Source organism: Piliocolobus tephrosceles, chromosome 16, assembly GCF_002776525.5.
Source record: "Piliocolobus tephrosceles isolate RC106 chromosome 16, ASM277652v3, whole genome shotgun sequence".
Lineage (NCBI taxonomy): Eukaryota > Metazoa > Chordata > Mammalia > Primates > Cercopithecidae > Piliocolobus > Piliocolobus tephrosceles.
The window spans coordinates 48,861-63,813 of record NC_045449.1 but is presented as its reverse complement, the minus strand read 5'-3'; the positions used below and the strand labels follow the sequence as shown (position 1 = coordinate 63,813).

At 54.8% G+C, this 14,953-nt stretch overlaps 1 protein-coding gene across 1 annotated transcript in view; it reads left to right on the top strand.

Moving 5' to 3' along the window:
* The first annotated feature begins 7,236 nt into the window (after positions 1 to 7,236).
* Positions 7,237 to 14,953, top strand: part of DOC2B (double C2 domain beta) — a 32,601-nt gene continuing 24,884 nt past the window's right edge. Inside the window, exon 1 of the mRNA XM_023193347.2 lies at positions 7,237 to 7,760. Within this exon, the coding sequence (XP_023049115.1) occupies positions 7,388 to 7,760 (373 nt within the window). The 5' untranslated portion in view covers positions 7,237 to 7,387. The remainder of the gene's footprint in view (positions 7,761 to 14,953) is intronic.

Sequence of the window (14,953 nt, the reverse complement as noted above, 5' to 3'; positions counted from 1 at the left end):
AAAAGTTTCCCTGTCCCCTAGTGCTCTTCCCAGATGAACTGCTATTGCCAGTTTCCTGTTCATTCTTTCAGAGATATTCTGTGCACATACAAATATGCATGTGTATACATATCCTTTCATTTGTTTACAAAGTGAATATGCTTTTTATGCCTCTTGCTTTTTTATTTAACAATAAATCTGAGAGATGAAAAGATATTTTGTACATCAGAATATCAGTATATCTTCCACATCAGCACGCACATCCTTGTTAATGGTTGTGCCGTATTCTATTGTATAGGTGAGGCATACTGTATTTAGCCAATCCCTTATTGATAGAAGCTCTTCAATTTTTAATTTGTTGCATTTATCTATTGATACCACATGCCCACCCTTAGCAGCAGAAATGAAGTAGCACCTACTTAGCAAGGAGAACTAATTAAACATAAAAAAAAAAAAAAAACAACTATCAGACTAGCAAAAATCCAAGTCTGGCAATACCAAGTGTTGACAAGGACAGGGAGGGACTGGCACTGTTATAGATGGTTGGTGAGAGTGGCAATTGTTCTAACCAGTTTGGGGAGAAGCTAGGCACTCTCTAGTCAAGCCAAAGGTATGCAGACCTTACGCCCAGCAAATTTCCTATCCAAGAAACTCTAAAGAAACTCTCCCTGGCCAGCTGTGGTGGCTCATGCCTGTAATCACAGCACTTTGGGAAGCTGAGGTGGGAGGATCACTTGAGCTCAGGGGTTTCAGACCAGCCTGGGCAACATGGCAAAACTCTGTCTCTACAAAAATTATAAAAATTAGCCAGATGTGGTGGTGTGTGCCAGCAGTCCCAGCTGCTTGGGAGGCCGAGGTGGGAGGATCATCTGAGCCCAGGGAACTTGAGGCTGTGCTGAGCTGAGATGGTACAACTGAACTTCAGCCTGGGCAACAGAGTGAGACCCGGTCTCAAAATAAATCCCATATATGGACCAGGAAACAGGAATAGCCTTTGCAGCATGTTGATGATAGCCATGCATAGGAACCAACTTAAATGTTCAACAATAGGAGAAAAGAGAAATAAATTATGGTGTATTCACATAGTGGAATAGTAGACAGCAATAAAAACAGACTATAGCTAGATGCATCAACAGGAATAAACTTCACAAACAATAATAAGTCAAAAATGAGTTTAATAAGGTTACATGCAGTATGATGCCATTTTTACAAAGTTTTAAAGCATGCAAAACAATACCATATATTGTTTATAGGTACACACATTTGTAGTAAATGTAAAACTAAGTTCATGTAAGCCTGGGCAACATAGCAAGACCCATCTCTAAAAAAACAAAACATAAAAAAATTAGCTGGACATGGTGGTGCAGGTCTGTGGTTCTGGCCACTCAGGAGGCCGAGGTGGGAGGATCACTGGAGCCCAGGAGTTCAAGACTGCAGTGAGCCATGATCACTCCACTGCACACCAGCCTGGGCAACAGAGCAAGGTCCAGTCTCTCAAAAAAAAAAAAAAAAAAAAAAGTGGGCGAGGCATGGTGGTTCACACCTGTAATCCCAGCAATTTGGGAGGCTGAGGTGAGCAGATCACCTAAGGTCAGGAATTCAAGACCAGCCTGGCCAACATGGTGAAACCCCATCTCTACTAAAAATACAAAAACTATGCCCGCCAAACATGGTGGCAGTCACCTGTAGTCCCAGCTACTCAGGAGGCTGAGGCAGGAGAATTGCTTGAACCTGGGAGGCGGAGGTTGCAGTGAGCCGAGATCATGTCATTGTACTTCAGCCTGGGCAACAGAGTGAGACTCTGTCTCAAACAAACAAACAAACAGACAAACAGTGGAACACATTAGCATTGGAAGCTACCACTTGCATTGTTAATACCTTTGAATTGCATCCTCAATTCAAAGCTATTGGAGGGAACGTCTGTGGCTGTTGTTCCTAGGTTTCCAGCAGCCCTGGGCTGGTTAGAGTTTCTACCCGTTCTAGTTCATGTATAACGCTGAGATGTTCACCCCAGTCATGAAGACAGCTCCAACAAAGACCCTGGGCTCTAGTGGTCTCCAGCCTGTGGGAGGGAAGCTCGTCTGTGCTGTCACATAAGCCTCAGGCTCTGCCCCTCTTTCTCCCAGAGGTCATTTCTAGAGCTTCCCCAGAGGATTCAGCATTATCCCTCTGTGACATCTAATCTCCTGCCTTAGGCAGCCTGATCCTGGGCTAAGTCTCTCCTGGCCAGGGAGCCTCTCACCCGGCCTCTTTCAAATCCCACAGCGCAGACCTTGGCAGTGTGGAGGGAGACAGCCTGGTTCTTCCAGCCAGCCCTGGGCAGCCTTCTGGTGTCCCAGGATAGAAAAAAGACTCGCATTTCTTGCACCATTGACCCCATCACCGCAGCACCAGAGCATCTGACATCTGCAAAACATCATTAGGTAGGTGTTAACTTTTCCCCATTGGCAGGCCTGGTGCTCGTAAATGTACTGTGACGAGTGTAATGTGTTTATGAGAATGTGCATAATAAATCATCAGAAATAGGCTGCATTTTTAATATCGTTTAATATATCAAGTTGGCCTCTCAGCAGCCACAAGCTATATTGCAAACGCTGAACTGACTTGCTGGCGTCAGCGCTCCACCATGCTCTCCATGCCGAGGCCATAGTGTATGCCAAGAAGGAGGCAGGAGACCCCCATAGTGGTGGTTCCTACCTCCCTTCCTGACTTCCCCTCTGTCATCTGGAATCTAAAGAAAAAGGGGCTTCATTTATCCCTGGGCCCCCTACAGAACACAGCCTGGGGCCTGTTACAGGGTAGGTGCACAATAAATATTTGTGGCTTCATGAATAAATGAATGGACAAGAGACCTTGGAAGGCCCCTCTCCATCAACCAGCAACATTGTTTGGAATTCCTCCATCCAAGCGCCTCTGTTGGGTTAACATTTGCTGTTAATACAAAGAACGTTCTATCAGCACAGCAGGACAAGAGCTCCTCCGGTAATCAGGGAAGGGTGGAAACGGGGGACATATGTTAGGCCTGGGTCAGAGAGGGCCCTTCTTCTCCGGGCACATGGACACCAGCCAAGATGCCAACCAAGGAACATCCAGTCAAGTGCTGCACAGAGGGCATTTCCTCAGAAACACACGTTACCTACTCTAAAGATCTGTTAGCTGGTCCTTCTCCACCAGGAAAGAGGTCAGAATACCCAAACAGGAGGATATCAGACTCCCCAGTGTGGCTTTGCCAAACCTTTCTGGAAATTCCAACACCTGCCTTGGGTTTGGCACTCACTTCCCCAGCGAAGAATCACTAAATATTGAGAAATGTCACTGATGGGCATATGTTACACATGTGAACAGCACAGAGGCAGCCCAGCAGGTTGAAAAATCACTGTTAAACCATGAGCACCCTCTAACGCAGCAAGTCTCAACCTTCATTGTGCACCAGAATCATCGGCGTACTTAAGATGCATCCTGAGTGTGCACACACACATTCTGAGTCAGTGGGTGTGAGGTGGGGGCCTGGAATCTGCATTATTGATAGACATCCTGGGCTGGGCGTGGTGACTCATTGCTTGTAATCTCAGCATTTTGAGAGACCAGGGCAGGAAAACTGTTTAAAGCCAGGAGTTTGAGACTAGCCTGGGTAACATGGGGAGACCCCGTCTCTACAAAAATTTTAAAAATTAGCTGGGGATGGTGGTGCATGCACGTGGACCCAGATACTTGGGAGGCTGAGTTGGGAAGATCACTTGAGCCTCAGGAGGTCGAGGCTGCAGTGAGCCATGATCTCACCACTGCACTCCAGCCTCAGTAACAAAGTAAATAGACACGCTAGTGCTACAGATACCTGGATCATTTTTTAAAGAACCCACTTAATCTCATTTGACAGGAGCCTTTGAGAGGGTCTGTGGGGAGTTAGGAGAAAGCTGAGAAGCTTGTTGGGAAAAGCAGGGGGCAGAGAGGCAAGGGCATGGGGCTCCTGAGGGCTGTGACCAAGGGCAGACTCTATCCACTTAACTTTGCCAGAGGCTGATTCAGCTGCCCAGCTGCCCACCTCAGCATTGGGAATGGAAGGCGACGTGATTGATGAGGCTCTGGACATATCCAACAGCTTAGAGATGCCCACACATGCCAGCCAGCGCTCAGCCTTAGTAAGTGCATCCACTTGTCACCTGGTCCTGGCAGCAGACAGGGAGCAGCCAACCGCATGTCACTGGTAGAGAAATCGAGCCAGGCACTGGGAGTGCAATGACAGTTTGCACCAGGAAGGTTTGCACCAGGGCGATTTGCACCAGGAAGGTTTGCACTGGGACGGTTTGCACCAGGAAGGCAGGAGCAGCAGAATCACAATTCCCTGAGCGCCAGTTGCACACTGGGCACTGTGTACCCATCCTCACCTTTAACTCACACAAGCTTGTTCTTATTCTCCCCCATTGCTGATGAGACCCAGGGCCTAAGTTAAACAACTTGCCCAAAGTCTGGCACGCTTAGGAGGAGGAACAGCTGACTTTTGACGCTAAGTCTGCCTACTCCCTGACCTATGCTCTTTCTGGAAAGTAGACACCTGCCCAGATAACACCACTTCTGTCCTTTGGGGAGGCCCCACCCCATTTCAGCTGGGCTCAGATCTGGGCAAATTCAGACCTAGGGTGGATTTCAACTCTGCCACCTGCCAAAGGCTGGACCCCAGCATGCCATGTGTTTCTCCCGTGGGCATCCTGGGGTTCCCTGGCTCCATGCTCAGGAGGCTGGGCCCTCCACCTGACTTCTTCCAAACCCTCCCCAAGAGCCAGCTCCTGCAGAGCCAAGAGCCGTGAGCTGATCCTCCAAAAACCAGACCCACAAGAGAAAAGAGGCCAGGAGGGAGCAGCCAGCTCTCAGTGAACACAGTCACAGGGCCTTGATGTTAAAAGGGCAAGTGTCAGGGGTCAGGACATCCAGGTCTCATCCTCATTCTGCCTCTTGCTAGTCACTTGACCTCCCGCAGCCTCAGTCTCCCCAACTGTAAGATGATGACGACACCCCATAGCTCCTTAGTAAAGGAATGATAAAATGACAGCCCAGCGTCTGTATTTTAATACCTGTGTCATTATATAATCATTTTGTGATGCAGCCACCTCTGGCACAGAAAAAGTCACTCTGTGCCTATTTAAGGATTAATCCCCTTAAGCATTCCTGAAAATGAGAACCCCTCTGTGCCAGGCTGCCCTTCCAGGCTCTTCTGTCCTTCCTTTGGCCTTTGGCTCTTGGAAGGCTGAATATTTCTCCCACCAGGACCTCAGACTATCTTTAGGGAACCCCTAGGCCAGTCATTCCCACTGTAACCCCTGAGGCTCTTGGCCTCCTTCCCTCCTTCTCTTCCTCCTCCTTTTTTCCCCCTCCTTCCCCTCCTCCTCAGTTTGGGCTTCCCATGTCCAAGAAGCCTCAGGATGAGCCTTGGGAACAAGGTTTTACCTGTGTTTCCAACTCTGCTCTGAGCCTCTGAGCTCTGTAGTGGAGGGGAGGAAAGGGAGAAGGGAGGGAAAGTAGAAGCATCAAAAAGTCAGGACACTGGGCTCTCATCGCAGCTCTGCCGCCAGCCAGCAGTCACCCTGGGCACATCCTTGTGCCTGAGCGCTAATTTCCTCACCTGTGAAATGGGAACAGCAGGCTCTGCCTACATCCTGGGGTGGTTTAAGGAATCAATGAGATGACAGCTGTGAATGTTCTTGGCACAGTACAACGTATGCCATGTGTTTCTCCAGTGTTTTCAAAGGCCGGTAGTGCCCGCCACCACCCAGTTCAGAACTCAATACAAAACATGAATTTCTCATCGCTTCTCACCGTGAGTCTTGTCTTTCCAAATGAAGGGAGAAGGGAAAACCAACTGAGCCCCTCTTATCTGTCATGTTCTGTGCTGGATGGGGCTTTGCCACAATGCTGTGCAGTGGGAAATAGCCTCACTTCATAGATGACCAAACTGAGGCTCAAAGAGGTCAAAGAGCCAGAACTGTGCAGCTGGAAGCCGTAGGGCAAGGTTCTGCCTCCTTTACTCTGCTCCCCATCACTCTGCAAGGGTTACGGGTAGGGGAACAAGAGCGGCTTGGAGCCCCTTATTCAGACTCAACAAAGGCACCCAGCTAAGAAGCTAAGTGTCTTACACGTCAGTGGAAACCAGAGGGTAAACAGGATTCCATTCATGCCCAGGGCTTTCCGGGAACACACCTGTCCAAGCAGCAGCAGTTCCCAACAGAGCTCTGGTCTGGAAAGCCAGAGAACCAGGGCTGGACCCACTGGGATTTGTTTAGTGATCTGACCATGTGGGAGGCCTAGAGCAGGAGTGTGCATGGGGGGAGGGTGCCGCCCAGCCTCATTGCATCACTCACCGCCCAGACCTTGCCCTCACCCGCTCCTGACCAGGCCCTGTCCAGCTTGTCAGCCACCCCGCCGCGGTGGGTCCTTCAGACTACTCACTGACCAAGTGAAGGACTGACCCGAGGTTCGAGTGCTGTGTTGTATGTGACCTGAGAACATGTGTGCACAGGCTGTGCCCCCGTGTCCTTGCACAGTTGAGCGTCTACACGTCCTGCCCGTGTGTAGGCAGCCTGTCCCTACACGCTAGGAGAGGGACTCCATGTCCTGCTAGATGGGGGAGGAGAGAGGGACTCGTGCTCAGGGTCCCCTGGTCACTTCTATGGGCGCATGTTTGTGTGTCTTGTTAGGGGTGCTTGGGGGTGTGGAAGCCTCTGTGCCCTGGGTGCCCTTGACCTGTGTGTGCTCCATGAGGTGTGCGTGCGTGTGCACTGGGGGTGCACTGTGTCACAGCACCCTCAACCAGCTCTGTATGTGCGCATGCAGACGTTTGCATGTGTGTCCTACGGTGTGAGCGAGCGGATGCTTCCACCACGTATCTCTGCACACGCGTGTGTGCACTTGCACACCTGCGTGCGTCCCGAGAGAGCGAGCAGAGCCCAGCGTGGGCTGGCAGGCGCGGGAACGTGTGGGTGCGCGTCCTGCGGGTTCCTGCCCGGCTGGCTCCCCGCTTGTACCGCGGCCGTGCATGAGCGGAAGGCGCCTGGCGGCCCTGCCCGGCCGCGAGTGTGCGCGGGCGGGGTCCCGGGCCGGCGTGCGCGCCGGTGTGAATGCGAGTGAGTGTGGCGCCGCGCGGCTCCCTCCGCTCCGCGCCGCCCGCGCAGTCCGCACACTCACCCTGCTTGGTTGCTGCCGGGTGACGCGGGCTGGGCCCGCCCCCTGCCTGCCGGCCCCTGGCACTCACTCGAGCCGTCCGCAGCGGAGCGGGCAGCAGCCAAGTCAGGGCCGTCCGGGGGCGCGGCCGGCGATGCCTGCAGCCCCCGCCGCGCCCCGCCGGGCCTGGTGAGCCGCCCCCGGGCCGGGGTCGCGCCGGGCCGGGCCGCGCCCGGGGCGGGGCGGCGCTGCCTGCATGACCCTCCGGCGGCGCGGGGAGAAGGCGACCATCAGCATCCAGGAGCATATGGCCATCGACGTGTGTCCCGGCCCCATCCGTCCCATCAAGCAGATCTCCGACTACTTCCCCCGCTTCCCGCGGGGCCTGCCCCCGGACGCCGGGCCCCGCGCCGCTGCACCCCCGGACGCCTCCGCGCGCCCGGCCGCGGCCGGTGCCGGCCGCCGCAGCCCCTCCGACGGCGCCCGCGAGGACGACGAGGATGTGGACCAGCTCTTCGGAGCCTACGGCTCCAGCCCGGGCCCCAGCCCGGGTCCCAGCCCCGCGCGGCCGCCCGCCAAGCCGCCGGAGGACGAGCCGGACGCCGACGGCTACGAGTCGGACGATTGCAGTAAGTTTCCAACTCGCCGACTTCGCGCCCCCTCCCCTGGCTCGGGCTTGGCGCCCCCAGGCCTCGCGGGTCCCCTCGGCCGGTCCCCCGCGCGTGGTCGCGCTCTGCTTCGGCGCACACCCCCGCCGCGGGGTTGCGGGCCCCTCGCGCGCTCCGTGCACTCTCCGCGCCCTGCCCACCCGCCTCGAGCCCTCCCTGACCCAGACCGGAGGGGAGGGAAGTTTGGGGGCACCCCCTGGGGGTGTCCCATTTCCGGGGCCGGGTTCCCAGGAGCCGGCGCCGCGCCCCCTCCCTGCCAGCCCGCCCTCCCCAAGCTCCGGCGCGGGCGGCTGCTTTTGTTCCCGGGAAGGGCGGAGCTGTGTCCCGGCGAGACACCAGTTGCTGCCGGCCTCGCGCTCGCTCCCCGCTCGCCAGCCGCTCCGGGAGGGCCTCGCGGCCGAGGGTCGGGGTTGGGGCGGGCTGAGGAGGGGCCCGAGGCTGGGAGCGGCCCGGCCTCCCGCGTGGGCCCGGCGGCCCGCAGAGCGCAGCGGCTTTGCCGGTGCGCGGGCAGAGGACCAGGACCGCGAGGCCGCTTGTCCTTTGGAAAAACCTTGGCGGTTCCTCCTCCAGTGTCCATGGACCCCGCCGCGGCGCTGGCCAGGGCCGGGCACCTGCGCCCACCTGTTACGCCCGCGGCCCCCGGGCAGAAAGGGCCTCCCAGCCCGCGCCCCCTCCTCCTGGACTGAGCCCTGAGCCCCGGGGAGCAGGCAAGCGCCGGAGTCCCGGGACCGAGGCCCGGCCGGTGGGCGCTCCTGGCGTCCCTTCCCATCCACCGGGCCGGACAGGCTGGGAAACTGAGGCCGGAAGAGGTCGCAGTCCAGTGAGGAACCGGTTTGCGCGGGGTGGGGATGGAATGTGAGAACCCCCTCCTAGCCCAGCTGTGGCTCCCGACTTGCCACTGAGACCTGGAAAACCAGCGTCAAACCCCAGCCCTTCCCTGGTTGTGGCCCGGGCAGGAGTCCTGCTCTAGCTTCTCCAGGGCTGGGGCTGCCCCACCCCTGCACAGCAGGGGTGTCTGCGCCTGGCTTGGGCACTCACCAGGGCCTGTGGGCTGCAGGCCTGGAGCTTCCCAAGCATCAGATGTGCCAGCAGAAGCTGAAGGTAGGGATTACCAGTGCCCCCGGGGCGGAGACCCCCCATCGCTCCACCTGGGGAGGCCCATCAGCAGTGACCGGTTAGAGCAGGGCCCCTGTAGGGAAACTGCCCGCCAGGCACTTTCTCGAGGCTTGGACCACGGCCCTCGGGCCAGTGCCTGGCATATGAAGGCCCTGCCCTGGGGTGTGGGGGCTGGGGAGCCGTCTTGTCCCTCCACTTTCCTGCCAGCTTGGGGAAATTGGGTCGGAAGAGTTTTTTGCCCTAAGGGCTGTGCCCTAGATCCACCCCCTCCCCTCTGCTCCTGGCACCCTGTGTAAAGCTCACCCTGAGCTTGCTGAGCCTCTGGGTAGGCCCTAAGTGGGACCCAAGTCATTCGTTCCGCTGCCCTGAATCCAAAGCCTCCCCCAGAAGAAGGGATGGGAAACTTGTTCCCATTTCCTTCATCACTGCCACTGCACCAAGGAAGTAAGAGGGGAGGGCAGAGCTTCAGGCCACCCTCCTGGTTCCACAGAGGGCCCTCTGGATAGCGAATGGCCAAGAGACTTTTTTTTTTCCTGTCTCTGAACCCACAAAGCAAGGAGGGGACCAGGAAGCTCGAAACTCAGGCCAGCCGGCCCCATGTCCAATTCATCAACTCAGCAGCCCTTCACGGAGCATGTCCTGGCAGCAGTGCTGGGTCCCTGGCCTCAGATACATGCCATGCAGGGGCCAGACTCACATGGGGTCAGCAGTGCAGGGCAGAGCTGGACGCAGCTTTGCGAGCTTGAACTGTGGGCTGGCCACACCCGTATTACCAGGACACGCCAAAGAAATGCTGAAAACGTGCTCAAAGGAGCTAAGGAGGACGGTGTGCCACCGAACCAGGGCCTGCTTGGGCCCCTGTCGCCCCCTTCAAGGGGTGCCCCACCCCAGGCTTGGATCCTATGGGAGGCTGAGCAAATATCCTAGGCACAGGAGCCCAGAACTCTTGGCTCTTGTCCGTGGTGGGGGAACAGGTTCTGGGGTGGGACTGCCTTCCACCCAGTACCCCAGGCCGTGCCCCCCTCTGGGCTGTGACAACCAGATCCCTAGAATAAGCCTAAGTGATTCAAGCCAGATGGTTCATTATGGCTTTAGCCAGGGTTATGCTATTTGCTGCCCTAATTATTGGATTATCTCTGTTCTGACAAAAAGAAATGAGGGCGGTTGCTCTGTCGTCCAAGGCAGAGAGTGAAGTGCTGTTTATTTACTCAGCCTTTTCTCCTGGCTCTTTAAAGCCCTTCCTTTATTAAGTCATGTCAAAGCACAAGCACACAACTCACATGTTCCCAGCAGATCTCGCAGAGGGGCGATGACAGGGAGGAAAGGCAGTGAATGTCCTAATGAGCAGGACCTGGTGTCCGCCCTGCCAGTTCTCCTAGGATGGCCTCTGTGGCATGCTGCCCTCCAGGTGGGCCGTGGGCCCCACACACCACACGCTGCCCCTACCTGAGTTGCTCTCCTGCCAGGCCCCCACCTGTGGAAGCCCAGTTCATTCTTCAAAGCTGTAATCACTAGAGTGCTGTGGGTTGCAAGTGACAGAAAACCAACTCAGAGTGGCTTAAACAATGAGGACAGCTGAGGTCTTGCCACACCAGGGTGCACCAATGTGTCAGCACCTCAGCACCGTCAGGGGTGATGGTTCTGTCCATCTTTGCACGTGGCTGTGCGATTTTCCTTGTAGACCAAAAATCAAGGCCCATTTCCTATTCCAAAGGGTGTCTGGGTGAGGAAGGTTCAGGTGCAAACCAAGGTCAGAATGACACTGTCAGTCTCCATCAGCGAAGCAGGAGCCTCAGGTCCAAGGTGGCTGCTGCAGGCCCAGGTATCACACGTAACAATAAGGTCCTTGATTGGGTAAGGAGTGATTCCTTTTCTCATGTCTCAGTTTAGGAGCAAGGAAATCTCTCCCAGAAGTCCCCAGGAGACCTGTCCTTTTGTCTTGTTGGCCGGAATTGCATCCTGTGTCCATGTTAAACCTGCCCTGTGTGGTTCACCCGGGACCGGGTCAGGACTGATGCCCATGCAGGTCTGGAGCAAGGACAAAGTGTTGAGTCCACCGCAAAGGCTCTCCTTGTCAGGGGGCATATTCCAGCCCCCACCGGCTGTGGTGCCCCTTCCTTTGAGCCCAGAACCTCTTTGGCTCCAGTCATGTTCTACCTGGACCTGTGATATTTTTAATGCACTCAATGTTACAGCACCGACTATGTGACAGGCTCTGTGGTATGCACATGTAACATACAAGAATGCTGAGAGGCAGTCTCTGACCTGAGGGTATTCATCAAGACCAGGACAAACAGGTGACCCCGCAGCGAGGGTCAGGGAAGCAGGAACCCAAATGGGAAGCTCTGGCTTGCAGAGGTCACTCACAGAGAGGGCTCAACTGTAAGACTGGGAGGAGGGAGGAGGCGGGCTGGCAGAGGGGAAAGAGGAAAGGGAGGTGCTCCTGAACCGCTGTGTACACAGGTCCTGAAGTGTCAGAATCTCAGCCCAGTGTAAGCAAAACAGTAGAACCAAGTGGCTCAAAGAAGCGGAAGAGACCTGTGAGGAGGTCAAAGCGGTCATATCACAGAAGGTCTTAAAGGCCACACCATGGAGGTTGAGCTGAGTCCAGGAGTTGATGGAGAACCTTCCAACAATTTAAAGCAGATGATGAAGATGTTTATAAAAAGCTTAACACTCATCTGTAAGCTCCTGGGAAGCAGGGATGACGGCTCATTTCTCTCTATCCTCCCTGCAGTGCCAGCCTGGCTCAGTGGCTCAGTTTCCCCAACTATAAAAGCTTTCAACACAAGCTTGATGGTTTTCTATGGTCCTTGCCACAGATTTTTTTTTTTTTTTAACTATTTGAGGGGCGGAATTTTTTCTCCAAAAAAAAAAAAACAAATAAAGAAATCAGGGCAGATTTCCTATTCCCAAGGGTGTCGGGAAAGTCCAGGCACAAACCAAGGTTATGGTGATGCTGTCGGTCTCCATCAGCCAAGCAGGGAGGTGTTCGGCCTTAGAGGAGGCTAAGGGGCTTGAGTTTGATTTTCTCTGAATGAGCCCCATTAAAGCTCTATCATTATCGACAAGCGGGTGACAACTCTCAAAGGCCCATTAGTGACCAACCCTCATTATTTTTCGGAAGATGTAAACTTCAGTGAGGTCATGTGATGTGCGCGCTCCAAGGGCAGCATGCTGTGGTTCACAGAGAAGCACCTTCTCCTGCCCTCAGGGCCCTCCTCACTCCTCGCACAAGCCCGCGGCGCTTTTCCAACACAGAGGGCTCTCCAGGGCAGCAAAGCGGCTGAGCCCTCACCCTCCTTTCCCGAGAGCAACTCTGCTTTTCTCTCTTTTTGTTTCTTAGTTGCATCCTCCTAAGATTTCAGCTAAACAAAGTGGCAAAAAAAAACACAACAACAACAAAAAACCTTTTTGGACCAGGGCAGAGTGGCCCGTGCCTGTAATCACAGCACTTTGGGAGGTGGAGGCGGGAGGATTGCTTGAGCCCAGGAGTTCAAGACCAGCCTGAGCAACATCGTGAGACCCCCCCTCAACACACACCACTGTCCCCCCTCCCCCCACACACACACCACTGTCCCCCCACACACACACACCACTGTCCCCCCTCCCCACACACACCACTGTCCCCCCTCTCCCCACACACACACCACTGTCTCTACGTCAATATTTTTAAAACTAGCTGGGCATGGTGGTGGGCACCTGTAGTCCCAGCTACTCGGGAGGCTGAGGTGAGAGGATCGTTTGAACCTGGGAGGCTGAACTGTGATTGTGCCGCTGCACTCCAGCACTCCAGCCTGGGCAACAGAACAAGACCCTGTCTCAGGAAAAAAAAACAAAAAACAACAAAAAAAAACTTCTTGGGAGCCACTAGGCTTCCAGGGAGAAACTGTCACGATGGAAGTGAAGAGGCCTAGATTCTGTGCCCTGGTCTGCTGGGCTGCGCTGAGCAGCTCACCTGCCCTCTCTGAGCCTCAGTTCTCTGAAGGGAAATGAAGTTGGGCCATGTGCTCCCTAAGAGAGCTTCACCAGCCTCTCAAAATTATGACCGAGCTTCTATTTATAAACTGTCATTTCTTACCTTCCAGTGGAGTTCAAAGAAATTCGTCAGTGCCTTCCTGGTGACACACTGGGCGTGGTGTTCCCTCCCAGGAGGTGGTGACAGGTGTCAGTTTCCCCCCCCCCCCCCCGCCGAGCAGATGGAGCAGGTCGCTGCCCTCCTTGGACAGGGTTTCTGTAGAGCCAGTGCAGGGGCTCCTCCCTTCCAGGAGCTGGATGTCCCGGGGGGAGCAGACAGCCACTCCGTCTTCTGGCTGTCCTTCTCCGGGGTTGGGAAACAGGCAGAAATCAAATTGCATTTTCACACGTGACGTCACACCAGATCCGAGCTCCTCGGAGCACCTGGAGGGCAGGTGGGCTTGAATGGACCAGCCACGTGTGTCTGCATCTGTTTGTTGGTCTCAGAGGTGTGGCCAAGGCATGGTCCCGTTGCTCAGGAAGCTGAACCATTGGGGGAACACACCCCAGGTAGGCCTGACCTGAACGGCAGATCCATTGACTGTCACGTAAAACCAACAGCTTTGGAGAATATTGTTACAAAAGCACAGATTGGTGTGTCTTGGGCTGTGGCTGTGTGCATTGCTGCAGGAGCGGTGGGATATACCTACCTTCCAGCAGCCTCACCTGTTTGGTGTGTAGATGGCAGCGAGCATGCCAGCTACAGCTATTGCTGAGGCACACGTACCCTTCTCAGGAGAACGTGCCCCAGGCTTCACTCAAGACCTAGTGTTTATTGATTTTTTTGAGACAGGATCTTGCTCTGTCACCCAGGTCGGATGCAGTGGCACAGTCACCCTTACTGTTGCCTCAACCTCCTGGGCTCAAGAGGTCCTCCCACCTCCGCCTCCTGAGTAGCTGGGACCACAGGCATGCGCCACCATGCCTGGCTATTTTTGTATTTTTCGTAGAGGTGTGTGTTGCCATGTTGGCCAGGCCGGTCTTCTTTTTTTTTTTTTCTTTTTTTCTCTTGATGTGGTTTTGAGACGGAGTCTTGCTCTGCCGCCCAGGCTGGAGTGCAGTGGCTGGATCTCAGCTCACTGCAAGCTCCGCCTCCTGGGTTTACGCCATTCTCCTGCCTCAGCCTCCTGAGTAGCTGGGACTACAGGCGCCTGCCACGTCGCCTGGCTAGTTTTTTGTATTTTTTACTAGAGACGGGGTTTCACTGTGTTAGCCAGGATGGTCTCGATCTTCTGACCTCGTGATCCGCCCGTCTCGGCCTCCCAAAGTGCGGGATTACAGGCTTGAGCCACCGTGCCCGGCCAAGCCAGGCTGGTCTTAAACTCCTGGCCTCAAGTGATCCACCCGCCTCAGCCTCCCAAACTGCTGGGATGATGGGCGTGAGCACCGTGCCAGCCACCAAGATCTGTTGGGTCTTAGTTTGCACATAGTTTGCACTTAGTTTGAAACAAGTATCATCACCTGGTTTCTTGGGAGAAACAATTACTGAGCAGGCGAGAGAGCTGTTTGTACTACCACAGACAAGTAATCTAATAGGAGTTTCAGGCTGATGTCAAAGAAAGAAGCAGAAAAATTAAACCGAAAAGAGGACCACCTGGCACCCTCTGGTTGCTTCATGTCCCCGTTCGCATCTGGACTATGACTGTGACATTCGGAACAGTAATCGTAGCCATAGCAGTGACCCAGGTTATTCAGAAAAGCTTAAGTGACCGTTTGTAGTTCTGTTCCCAAAGGCAGGGAGGGAAACGATCCACTTGTGGACGGTTTCATACCAGAACGGGTCTCACAGAAACCAGTACTGTTAGCTGGAGAACCCACCAGAGGGATGTGCTTCTTCTGTACTGATCTGCTGATTCCCTCCTACACCCCAGGCACACTGTGTGCGGTGAGGTGGATACCGCTGCAGTCTCCATTTTACAGATGAGTAAACTGAGGCATAAAGATGTTAGATAAGCTGGTCACACAGCAGGGAGGTGCATGCTGGGATTTGAACCCAGGAGACTGATGTCAGAGGGCAGGTC